This window comes from Muscardinus avellanarius, assembly GCF_963383645.1.
Source record: "Muscardinus avellanarius genome assembly, chromosome: 2".
In the NCBI taxonomy this organism is placed as follows: domain Eukaryota; kingdom Metazoa; phylum Chordata; class Mammalia; order Rodentia; family Gliridae; genus Muscardinus; species Muscardinus avellanarius.
In genome coordinates this window covers 130372231-130385292 of record NC_137787.1, presented here as the reverse complement: position 1 = coordinate 130385292, position 13062 = coordinate 130372231, and the positions used below count along the sequence as shown (strand labels likewise).

Here is a 13062-nt window from a genome sequence, read left to right as displayed (position 1 = left end):
TCAGAATGCTGTTCGCACTCTCTAATCGTCGATGAAAATTATTTCACTTTCAAGGCTAGTCGGGGGTGTGGCAGGGAGGGCTGTGGCAGAGGGCCCGCTTCCATTGCAGCAACAGGGAAATGCCCCTGGGTCCCATCGGAGGAGCCCCTGTTTCCTCGGGGTGAAGGGCCCTGGGACACAGTGGGGGCCTGGGGAAGGCTGGGGCTGCCGTCCTCCGTTCCCGGGCTGTCAGCCTCCCGGCGGCCCGGCCTCGCAGGTGCAGACGCCCCCTCCCTCGCAGCGCGGTTCCGGGTGGGCAGGAGGGGCTGGGCTCCGAGCGCCCGCCCCTCCATCTATCACATGGCCGGAGAGTCACAAAAACAACAGCTTTGGCCAAGACCGTGACTTCAGGAAAGGGGACCCAGGGCCCTCGCAGCCAGCCCCTCCCCATGGAGGACAGTTTTCTCGAATCTTTTGGGAGGCTGAGCCTCCGGCCGCCGCCGCCGCCGCAGCCTCGGCAGCCGCCCCCGCGGGGGCCTCCTCCGCGCCGCCACGGCTTTAGGAAACACCTCTACCTCCTGCGAGGCCTCCCGGGCTCGGGGAAAACCACGCTGGCCAGGTAATGACCGCGGCCGGGCGCCAGGCCCCGCGGGCTCCGCGCGGCGGAGGGCTGGGCGCCGGCCTGCCGCGGGCTCCGCGGGGGTCTCCCCGGGCGGCGGCCCGGGCGGCTGCGGAGGAGCCGCCGAGCGTCCACGGGCGGCCACCGAGCGGGCGGCCACCGAGCGGGCGGCGGGCGGCCGGGGCAGCCGCAGGTGCACCCGCGCCGGCGGGCCGGCCAGGCCCCCGACCGTGCACTTGCGGATCGCCGGCTCCCGGGCCTCCCCGCAGCCCGGAGCCCGCGCCCCTGCAGCGCGGGGCCGCCCCCTCCCAGCCCGCGCCCCCCGGCCGCCTCCCTCGCCCACGGGTCTCCTGGCCTCCGACTCCGCGCCCTCCGGCCGCCGCAGCCGCGCGGGGCTCCTGGGCGTCCTGTGTACCGCGCAGTGACTGTCATTGGTTTTGCACATGGTTTTGTTTACCCTCCTGTAAGTTTCTTGAAGGTGGGGGCCTCAGCCTATCCCGCACACTGCCCGCAGCCTCCCCGCAGAGGAGGTGCGCTCCCCTCGGTGAGCTGCCCCTCGGGGGAGGGGTAAGCCGGCCCCTGGACCGCCCGCGCAGGGGTCGGTGGCCGCGGTGCCAGGTGGAGGCCGGGGTCCTCGGGGGTCCTTGGGGGTGAGAAACTGAGAGCGCCAGGGAGGGCCTGGGACTCCATTCGCAGATTAACCGAGGGTGACTGGGAGCGCACCCTCCTCCGAGACGCGGACTTTTCAGCAGGTCCTCCCGGCTGCTGGGAGGCCGAGGAGGGTGGTAGAGTGGGAAGCCTCCTGGGACCCAGCAGAACTTGGTTATTGCATGACACAGCCATGGTCGGTAGATCGACTATCAACCAAGTACCTTCTGGATGTTGAAGATTGCTGATCTGTGCCTCACCACACACTGCGTGCCAAAGAGGGAAGTCAGCCTTTTAGGTCAAGTTTTGTTTCTACCGTATGGGGAAGGAAAGCGGTTGATGAGCAGAGGATGCGCAGAGCTAACCCTGAGGGTCTTGGACCTCACGCTTCTCACCCGAAGTGAGTGGGTAGCTGGGTGATCTTTAAGGTCCTATCTGACTCCATAGTCTACACTTAGAGGATTTTTTCTTCTGGTTAATGTTTAAGCAGAAGACATCAGCTGAGAGACCAACTTATTAAAGAAGATCTTTCTGGGGATAACTGGAGTGGGCACTGCCCCGGGAGTCTGAACACTGGGCCTTTGATCCACTCTCCACTTCATCACTAACAGGCTAGCAACTCTGAGCAATCACCTAGCTTCCCTGGGCCTTCTGTTCCTTATATGTGACTGCTAAGAGGCAATGGAGGTAGAGGAGTTATTGAAGATTTTTCTGCTTAATTTTCAATTGTCAGCCTTAAGAATAGTTTGTTTCTTTGGGAGGTTGAGATGGGAGGATCACAGGTTCAAGACCAGCCTCAGCAACTTAGCAAGACTCTCAGCAACCCAGTGAGACCCTCTTTCAAAAACAAGATAGAAAAATAGGACTGGGGGTATAGGTTGGAGATAGAATGCCCCTGGGTTCAAATTTTCCCCCTTCTCCAAAAAAAAAAAAAAAAAAACGTATAGCTTGCTCCTAATGGCTAGGTAAAAGACCTGAAGTCAATTTATGGCTTTATATCCAAGCTCTGCAACTCAGGAGCAGTGCGATTCACTCAGCTCTTCTGTGTCTCAATTTCCCTTCCTGTTCAACAGGGATAGCTACTCTTTCTGCCACAGAAGGATGTTATGAGGATGTTGTGAAGATGAAATGTGTGTGGGAAGGCTTTCAAAACTTTAAAGTGGTATATAACTTTTTTGTGTGCGTGTGTGGTACTGGGTATGGAACCCAGGGACATTCCACCTCTGAGCTACACCCCCAGTCCTATTTTTCTATTTTTTATTTTGAAACAGGGTCTCACTGAGTTGCAAAGGGCCTCACTAAGTAGCTGAGGCTGGTTGTGAACCCGGATCCTCCTGTTTCGGCCTCCTAAATGCTGGGATTACAAGGGTGCACCATCACGCCCATCTTAAAGTGGTATATACCTTTTTTTCTGATTTTTTTTTTTTTTTTTTGGTAGTACTAGGGGTGGAACCCTTCTACCTCTGAGCTACACTTTCAGACCTATTTTATATATTTTTTTGGAGACAGGGTCTCTTAAGCCAGCGAGGCTGGCTTCGAACCTGTGTGATCCTCCTGTCTCTGCCTCCCAAGTGTGGGGATTACAAGCGTGTGCCACCACGCCCAGCGGTCTATAACTTTTAACAGGTGTTAGTTACTGCCTAAACTGTTAATTAGTAGAGATAAATCTTTGGCATTATTGTGGAGAAGCCCAGCTCTGAAGTGAGGAAGGCACCCGAAGTTGACTTTGAGTTGCCGGGTTACACAGTGCTGGGGGCAGAAGATCCTTGGCATGGCTCGAGTGAGCTGTGTATTAAAGTCTGGGAAGCAGGTGAGGAAATGGGCCACAGCCAGCAAGGTGGAGCCACAGTGAGGCTGGATCCCTCACAGCCTCAGCCTGGCCCTCCAGGAGCAGCCTGCCCCGCTTTATGGGGGTGGGAAGTGGGAGAGGAGAGTGTGTCAAATTGTTTTAAAATACACATGTATGGAAAATAGTAAAGCCATAAGGTTATCTTATGTATTTGTTGGATTCTGGGAAATTCACGTCTCTAATTTATGTATTTCCAAATTTTCTATAATAAACATGTATTTCTTAAATCAAAATAATAAAATATTTCTTAAAAATTGGAGAAAATTGGTTTTTACAAATGTGGGTTCATCTTTTTTCTGCCTATCCTTTATTTCTCATTTGATTAAAAAACTAATAAAAGTACTCTTTTGAAATTGGGATATGTCTTGTGTTCCAAATCAATGTTAGATTTCTATGCTTTTTACTTATATGTTTTCATAGCTTGGGCTATTTAAATAAAAAATACCTATTTAAATTATTTGGGTTGATTTAAAAAACAGTTGGGACTCTAGCTTATTTAAAATGTTTAAGCACATAAGTGTACTAAAAGATTAGTGTGCCCCTAACCTATTTTTTTCACCTCTATGTTATTTAAACAATGTTTTTAAAATAAATTTGTACCATTGACCTGTAAGTTCTACTTCCAGGTATGCATCCTAAAAGAATAATTGGACAGGTACATGGAGAAAGAGGAATGTTATCACTTAGGGTTTTTATAGTTTAAGATATTTTATTATAAAATGCAAATAAAAACTGAAATATTGAGCAAAGACAAACTTCCATTGACTCTCCTGCTATCCTAGTATAAAAATAGTAATTTGATTTTTTTTTTACATGCTTGGTGTGTTATTTGCAACTATGATTTAACATTTATTTCTATACTTTTATATCTTAATTTTTTGTTTGATGACTTTTTTATGTTTTTCATAATATTCATGACTAGTTTTTAATGAATCTATAATGTACCCTTCATAGATATCTGTTCCACATTTGTAAATAAAGTTTTATTGGAACATAGTCATGCTCATTTGTTTACGTTTGTCTACATATTGTCTATGGCAGCTTTCAGGGTACAAACAGCAGTGTTGAGACATTATAACAGGGACAGTCCGGCTTGCAAAGCCTAAAATATTTATGACCCCTTATAGAAAGTATGCTGACTCTTGCCCTAAACTTTTAAGTGGTTCATAATTCAGGCTTTTAAAATTAATGCCATTTAGAAAATATTTGTGTATATAATTTTCATACATTAGACAACTTAATTGGGGAATATTAATAAAGGTGGAAAAATTGTGCCTGATCAATAAAGGTATTCTTAGGGCTGCGATTCTTACTCCCTTTCCTATTCTATTCTAGCTAGGATATACTAAGCATGGTAGCAACAAGATTGCAAAGGAAGCCCCGTACTCTCATGGGTAGCACTTCTCTGGTCCCTCTGCATCCAGATATGTGAATTTTTACTTCTGATGAACACATTTCTAATTCTGATTTAAAAGCAACCAAAGAAGGAAGTATTAGCAAATGCAACAGGAAGACAAAGCAATTCAAAGAAGTCTTTTACTTTCTACTGGAGGTGGAACAACGCAGAAGTGAGTTCTCCAGGCGTCGCAGTGCATGCGAAGGGCCATTCCAAGCTGGCTGCAGGTCAAGGCCCTCGACAGCCCAGTAGGGAAAGCTGTGGGAGTTTTGACGAGAAGCCGGCAGCCGCCACAACAAGGGTGAGTGGCAGAGGCCGCGCGTGGCTTCCACCCTCTGAACACACACATCCTCAGAATAAACCTGCCTGCGACTGTAATTAAACTGTCTCCAGTAAGAGAGTTCTAGATCAGCTACTGTACAGCTTTGAGCGATACAAATTCTTCTATCTGGGAACATTTCTGGCTTCTGAAAGAAAACTAAGGAAATGGCACCAGCTAAGTCAACACTATTTCCGAGATAAAAGATGAAGTAGGTTGATGGTCTCAAATCTAATCTTTTATAAATACAATAAATGCTGAGAAGTATAGATGTTATCTTCTAAGGAAAATATTCTGTGAGTCTGGCAGCATAAGTCCATCAGTAAGTTTATAGTCGACTATTGTAGAATTCGACTCCACTATGGCCGGCATGGATGACGCCGGCAAATCCAGATCACCTCGCAATTTTCATGATGCCTTCAAGACCTCCCTTATCCTGTTATGGCTGAGGGAAGCAGAGATGGATGTAGGCACCACAGTCTGACCCTTCCCCTGCTATCTCAGTACCGACTAGGCAGATGAGCTGGAGTTCCTGTAATCTCCCACAGTTTGTTGATTTTAGGTGGTGGATTATAGAATTTCCCCTCCTGGTTTACTTTTCCAGTTTTTCTACAACAAATATATCTTAATAACTTTTTAGGGGTGAAAATTAAATTTTCACTACTAATTAAAAAGTTTTGTTCAATGACTTGACTATGTAGGATTATATGAGCAAACTTTTTTTTTTTTTTTTTTTTTTGGTACCAGGGGTGGAACCCAGAGGCTTTCTACCTCCAGGCTATACTCCCAGACCTTTTTTCTATTTTATTTGGAAACAGGGTCTCACTAAGTTGCTGAGAGCCTCACTAAGCAACTGAGGCTGGCTTCGAACCTGTGCGATCCTCCTGTCTCAGCCTCCCAAGCGTGGGGATTACAAGCGTGCGCCACCACGCCTGGCATTATATGACCAAACTTTTATTATATAACTCAACTAAATATGTCATTTTCTAGATAAAAAGTTTTTCCTAGGTCAATTTTCAGTTGAACACATACTAGGAAACTCTCCAATCTCTAAGAAGATGGATTTTTAATGACATTAAATTTTATCTAATTTTACTTATTTGCATATGAACTAACATAAGTCAGTTGATTCTTCAACACCTTCGATTTTTAAAATTAAAAAGGAGCTAATATTCCTTTAATATGTTTATTGTGAGGATTTTAGGTGCTGCAGTAAACATAGACCTTATAATTACATGTATGGAGTAATGTGTATGGAATGTGTATGCTACATAAATACCAACTGTGATTAGTTATTAGTCACTGATCAACAATAACAAAGAAAACTGAGTACCTATCAGAGTACCAGCACTTGCTTCCTGAGGCATCTGAACAACAAGGCCAAGAGAAGGAGTCTACACAAGACTATCGAGGAAAGCAGTCATCAGTACCCAGCGAGTGAAGTCCAGTGCGCGAAGCACCCTGGCTGCTGCTGGTGTCGGAGGCCAAGGGCATCAGAGAAGGGGATCAAGGCTAACTGGGGGAGAGGGAGACCCCTCCACTCAGAGATGGTTCTACAGCTGGCCTTCAAGAAGGCGAAGATGTGGCCGAACAAAAGCAAACGGGAGGCGACATGAGTGGGTTGATGGAGGCGGAAAGAGCGAGCGTTCTGCCCTTGACCTACGGTGGCTTCATAGTGTTGGGCGTATCCGCTAGGTCCCCAGGCCAGATCATGGAGAGTGTCCAGAGCAGGACAGAGGAGTATGAGAAATAAGACTCCAGTCCTCAGACCTTTAGCTCTCGACGGATTATCCACAACGGCCTGTTCTCACAGCTGACGGGACAGGCTCGCCTGGGATCTTCACTGTCCTTTCCTCCTGCCTCAGTAAGCGCTCTGTGGTGGACCCTCTGTGCTTCCTTGTGCATGTGTGTGTGTGGTCAAATGTCTTCCAGTTAGGCCTTTTTATTTTTGTACTGGGGATTGAACCCAGAGGCATTCTACTGCCAACCTACATCTCTACCCTTTTTATTATTTTGAAACAGGAGCTTGCTGAATTGTGGAGGGTCTCACTTGATCACTAGGGCTGGCCTCACAAATGCAATCCTCCTGTCTCAGCCTCCCAAGTAACAGGATTGCAGACGTGCACCACCACTCCGGGCCAGTTTGGGTTGTTTTCACCTTTTCAAGCATCTATAACCTAGTGACATTTCTGATGCTATGCAGCCACCACTACTATTTACTTTAAAAATAAACACCAAACAGAAGTTCAGGGCCTACTAAACAAGTTCCTACCACTTCCCTCCCAGAAACCTCTAAGCAACTGAGTCTCTGTATAACCGCCTGTTCTGAGTGCCTCATGTGAGTCTATGAGACAGTATTTGTTCCTTTATGCCTGGCTTACTCCACTTAGCTGAACGTTTTCAAGGTTCACCCCTGTTGTAAAATGTCAGAACTTTATTGTTTTGATGTCTGAATAAAATGTTCCATTGGATGGGTATCCCCCTAAAGTGTTCTTTTGAAATGGCAACAATAGAAAGTAGTCTTTCTAAAACTATAATCTTAATTCGAAAAATTAAAAGTCACTATCCTTATGTCAGTTCCCCGGAATTGTTTTGAATTTCACAAATCAGTCAAAGCCAAGCCTGGGAACCACACTGTACGACATGTTGCATCCTTTGCAGTTCTTTTTGGCACCATCGTAAGCAATTTGTAACACGGACTCAATCGGGCTCAAAGGATGCTTGCTGACAGCTGTCTTTTCTCTTCATTCACACCCCTGGATGACACAGAATTTCCCATCAGAAGTTACATTTTTCAGGGTTTTTTCTATGTGTGTGCATGTGTGTGTGATACTAGAGCTTTCTAAGGAAGTAGAAGACTGTTTTTCAAATGTGATACAGTAAGACAGAGACGGGGCGAAAGGTATGCTTGCAACCAAATACATAGTGGGGGCAGTCGTCAAGGCATGCTCTGCTCTGCAGTGCTCCGTGCTGGCAGGCCATCACTGTGGTGCTTCTCTTAATAAAAGCAAGATCCAAATAGATTTTGGAGTATTCCAAGTTGAATATATCAGCAGAGAGTATCTAAAAGGTGACAGCTCAGATCTTTGGTCACTTAGATCTAGTTGGAAAGTACTATCTTTTTATATTTTTCATGATTTTCCTAAGATGGGTCCTGAATCTCCTCTTTCCATTAACAAGAGTCTTTGTGATACCTCTCTCTGGAGTTTGGGATGAATGACAACTATAAATGCCATATTTATTTTACAGAGAGTGAGGATACACAGGACAGTATGTGTTTCAGTGCCTGAGAGGCTGCGTTAGGGAGGGTTTCCCAACCTCGCAGGAGGGTCCTCAGCACCACACTCCTGGAGCTGTTGGGAGAGTGGAGGAAGAGCCTGCTGCACTGGGACTGTGTGGTACTGCAGGTGTGGGTGATGATCTGAGAGGAGGAAGTAGTGGGTGAAGAAATGGAAGGGGAGGAATGTTTCCATGGGAAATGCTCAGGAGGTGAGGAGGAAGCTCCCTTACGGTTCACCTGGCTCCAGCCCAAGCAGTGATGCTTTGAGAAGCCAGACATGTTGATCAAGGTCACAGGAATGAGACCCCCTTATTTTCTAATGCAGAACTTTATCTTTGATATCACAGGGAGAGGCTAGTAGGAGTGACCTGGTGAAAAGTAAAGAAGTTGGCTTTGATCTCTTGTATAACAAAAAAACATTTAAAGGCCTTATTAAGGGGACTGAGTTAACCTGGATTTCAACAGTCAGGGTAAGGAAGCTACATTTTATTATTGTTAGTATCGGTAATGTGTTTTACTAACTAAAAAAAATTACCAGTAAATTTCACTGTTAATATATTACCATTGGGAGTAATGGGAGGAGATTAATATTTTTAAATAAGTATTCATATTGATTCTGATTATGGTATGTTGGGGAGAGATGCTAACTCCAAATTCCAAGTGTCTAAATCTGCTCCCATCATAAGATGTTTATTACTCAACTTCCTTCTTGGCATTTCAATGAAATCTTCTCTATGCAATAGTAACTTTCTAGAGCTATTTAGATTTTAGACAAACCCATTAAGACATTATATTTTGTCTTCCTAAGTTATCTAAAGATACTGGGCTCTCTGGGACTAAAGAAATAGTATGATAAATAAAAACTAGCTTAATTTATGATTGTTCCTTCATAAGGCTCTCTGTTGGATCATGTATGTGGCTTGGGGACAAGGCTGTTTTTATCAAGGTAAGAATCTGGAAAGGGGGAAGGGAGAAATAGAAAAGCTAGCACATGGTTACCAAGTACCAACTCTATGCCTGGAACTTTATAGACTCAGGATTACTGACTGGATCTTCACAACAACATTATGAGCCCATCTCTGTCTTATTGTGTAATCTGAAAACCAGTCTTCTACTTCCTTAGAAGGTTTTATTATTTATTTATTTATTTATTTATTTATTTATTTATTTATACTGGGGATAGAACCCAGGGACTTTCTACCACCGGGCTATACTCCCAGATCCGTTATCTATTTATTTGGAAACAGGGTCTCACTAAGTTGCTGAGAGCCTCACTAAGCAGCTGAGGCTGGCATCGAACCTGTGCGATCCTCCTGTCCTAGCCTCCCAAGTACTTGGATTACAAGTGTGCGCCACCATGCTGGCTTTATTTTTATTTTTAAAGATAAGCTTATTAGCATTGGGATGTCACACATGTTATTCTGAAACTGGGAGTTTGACGATATGCTGAGAGCTTGTACTTCACCAGGGCTATCTTTGGATAAATGCACTTTCCCCCATTTCTGCAGTAACGAGGGTGTCCCGTCGAACTACATGCTATATCCAGGATCTTTCAGTGTTCTTTTTCTACCTGTTTAAGTCCATGACGAAGAGCAGGATCTCAGAGGGGCTTTCTCTGCTACCTGGTAGTGCCATTCTTTGTCCCATACCTTGACTTTCTTTGCTCTCTAACCTCATTTATTTTACTAGAATCTAAACTTTAGCAGATATGATTCAGCTCCTTGAGACCAGGTACTTTATTCTGCCAAGTTCCTGAGAGAAGGTCTGCACATAATAGGCCTTCACTAGGCATTTGATGGCTGGGTTTGCTAATGAAAGACAATGCCAGAAACTTCCTAAGAAGTGAAAGCTTAACTTTCAGTTTGGCTCTTGAGGAAAGGACAAAACCAAAAAGGAGTTTATTCACATAGAGAGAAATGTAAAGCAATGAATGAGATGTGGAGAATAGACAAGGGGGGTTAAAATAAGAAGAGCCAGTCATCTCAAAATTTAATTCAGTACAGAGAAAAGTATTCCTTTTTTTTACACATGAAAATGTTGTATCAACTCCTTCACCTGATATTTATGCTAAAAATGGTTTAAAAAGGCCGGGCGTGGTGGCGCATGCTTGTAATCCCCGCGCTTGGGAGGCAGAGACAGGAGGATCGTGCAGGTTCGAAGCTAGCCGCTCGCGCTGGCTTAGGAGACCCTGTTTCTAAATAAAAATATAAAATAGGTCTGGGAGTGTAACCCGGAGGTAGAAGGGCTTCCAGGAACCCCAGTACCACCAAAAAAAAGTCTATAAAAAATGGTTTAAAAAAGTAGGGTCCCCCAAAACTCTCAGAATAGCGAAAGTACTTTTCAGCAATAAGAACAATGCTGGAGACATCACAATACCTGATTTCCAATTGTACTAAAAAGTGATAGTAATAAAAACAGCATGGTATTAGCACAAAAAAAGAGACATAGACCAATGGAATAGAAGACTCAGAAACAAAGCCCCATATCTGTAACCAGTTGATCTTTGATAAAGGTGCCAAAAACATACAAATGCTTTTAGGAGAACTGGCTATCCACATGCAGAAAAATGGAACTAAACCCCAACCTCTCACCCTGCACAAAAGTCAACTCTAGATGGTTCAAAGACCTAGAAATTAGACCAGAAACTTGAAACTTCTAGAAGATGGTATAGGACCAACACTCCAACATATAGGTAAGGGTAGAAACTTCTTCAATAAGACCCTGAAAGCTCAGGAAATTAAAGCAAGAATGAATGAATTGGATAGCATTCAATTAAGCTCTCTGCAGCAAAGAAAACTATTAAGATTCTACAGAGAGAGCCTGTAGAGATCTTTACCACCTACCCATCAGACAAAGGTTTAATGTCTAGATTATATAAAGAGCTTAGAAAACTTAACACTTAAAAAAAAAGCAAAAAATGGGAAACAAGCTGGGTGTGGTGTTCAGTGCTTATAATCCTAGTACCTGAGAGGCTGAGACAGGAGGATCACAGGTTCATGGCCAGCCTCAACTCTTATGCCCTCCAGAACTTGATGTATACAAAATTACTAATTCCAATCTCAAAGTCTCAAGGAGTAAGGATGAGGGGGGAACCCAGTAGAGAGGACAAGAAAAGTTGTGTGCATTTATTTTTCCATGCATGTATTTTTCTATCCCAATATGATATAAAATTACAGTGTACCCCAATTAAAAATAGATGTAGAACAGTAAAAAAAATCAAGGTCAAAGATGCAATGGCTGTTCTCCCATAAGTAGCACTCAAAAGAAGGCCCAAGACAGGTGAGGTGGTGCACGCTTGTAACCCCAGCATTCGGGAGGTGGAGACAGGAGGATCGTGGTTTTCAGACAGCTTCAGCTACTTAGTGAAATCTCTGCAAACCAGTAAGACACTGTTTCAAAATAAAGAATAAGTCGGGTATGGTGGCGCACACTTGTAATCCCAGCCTTTGGGAGGCTGAAACAGAAAGATCGCCATTGGAGGACAGCCTCAGCTACTACTTAGTGAGGCCCTTTGCAACTCAATGAGACCCTGTTTCAAAATAAAGAATAAAAACTTAGGCTGGGAGTGTAGCTCAGAGGTAGAATGTCCCTGGGTTCCATCCCCAGTATTGCAAAAATAAAAAAGGCTAAAAATAGAACTGGGGGTGTAGCATGGAGGTAGAATGCCCTGGGTTCAATCCCCAGTATTAAAAAAAAAAAAAAAGGCCCAAAGTGGACCCTTTCCTGATGCCTACTCTTAGCTTATCTCTAATGGATCTACAATATTGGGGGTGGGTACTGAGGTAGGTGTGCTCAATTCCGTCCCTGATTCTGGCATGACAGAGTTAACCAACGAAACACAGACATGGAGAACCTCACCATGCTAGCGTCCACAGAAGCGGACTGTTTCTGTGCAAGATACGAGAGGGTTTCTGCTAGAGAGTGAAGTGGAAGCACATTGACAGGCGCTGCGAGCGCTGTCCTGGAGTCTGGTTTGGGATCTTGTAAGGCATGGGGGTAGAGGCAAGAGTGAGCCGCAGGGCACACTGGGATTCGTCACTGGAGTCCCTCAGCCTGTGTGACTTGGCGACACTCCTTGGGTCCTCCATGGACAGGGTTCAGCCCTGTGTGCTGGGTGGTAAGGCCAGGGCCCGGCCACAGGCCTGCGGAGGCGGCCCATGTGGTCTGCAGTCCAGGGTCCCTCCCCAAGCTCAGCTGCTGGGTTTCCTCCTTCCCTCCAGAGGAAGGGCTGAGATCCAGATGAGTCCTCACTCTCAGCCTCATTTTGGGGGGAAATCTGAGGTTTGGGTAAAATTCTCACTGTACATAGATGTGAAATTTTCCTTACACAGTTGGGGGCCCTATAAAAAGAGTTTGCATATAAAAAGAGGGCAGAGCATTATATTCAAGAGCCATCCATACTCACCAAGCATTATCCTCCAAGTGCCTGCCATTCCTCTAGATGTTTAGAACAGATCAGCAGACAAAAGAGACACAAATTGTTGCCTTCGTGGGATGTATGTACTACCAGAGAAACAATTTTTCTGAAGCAAAGAGGTAACTGTCTTTTTTTGGTTTTTTGTTTGTTTGTTTTTGTGAGTCTAGGGATGGAACCCAGGGGCATTCAACCTCTGAGCTACATCCCGGCCCTACTTTTTATTCTTTATTTTGAAACAGGGTCTCATTAAGTTGCGGAGGGCCTCACTAAGTAGCTAAGGCTGCCCGGGAACTGCTGTTTGTGAACCGCGATCCTCCTGTCTCAGCCTCCCAAATGCCCAGCTAAGAGGTAACTTTGGAGAGTATCTGTTCTACTCTGTTGTCTCCAAGAAAGGATTCCATACCTATTCCACCAGAGCTATATGTAACCAGGAGTTATCCATATGTGTATGTTTATTGAAAGTTGCTCATGATTGATGGAGAAGATTTAAAACAAACTAAACATCACTACAGAAAGGTATAAACAGATATGGTTTATTCATTTTGATAGCACTTA

At 45.0% G+C, this 13062-nt stretch overlaps 1 protein-coding gene across 2 annotated transcripts in view; it reads left to right on the top strand.

The window, feature by feature from the left end:
- Nucleotides 1-428: 428 nt before the first annotated feature.
- Nucleotides 429-13062, top strand: part of N4BP2L1 (NEDD4 binding protein 2 like 1) — a gene marked incomplete at both ends in the record, with an annotated part of 28641 nt that continues 16007 nt past the window's right edge. For both annotated transcript variants that reach the window (XM_080689106.1, XM_080689107.1), the window contains one exon: nt 429-598. In XM_080689106.1, coding sequence (XP_080545232.1) covers nt 429-598 — 170 coding nt within the window. The remainder of the gene's footprint in view (nt 599-13062) is intronic.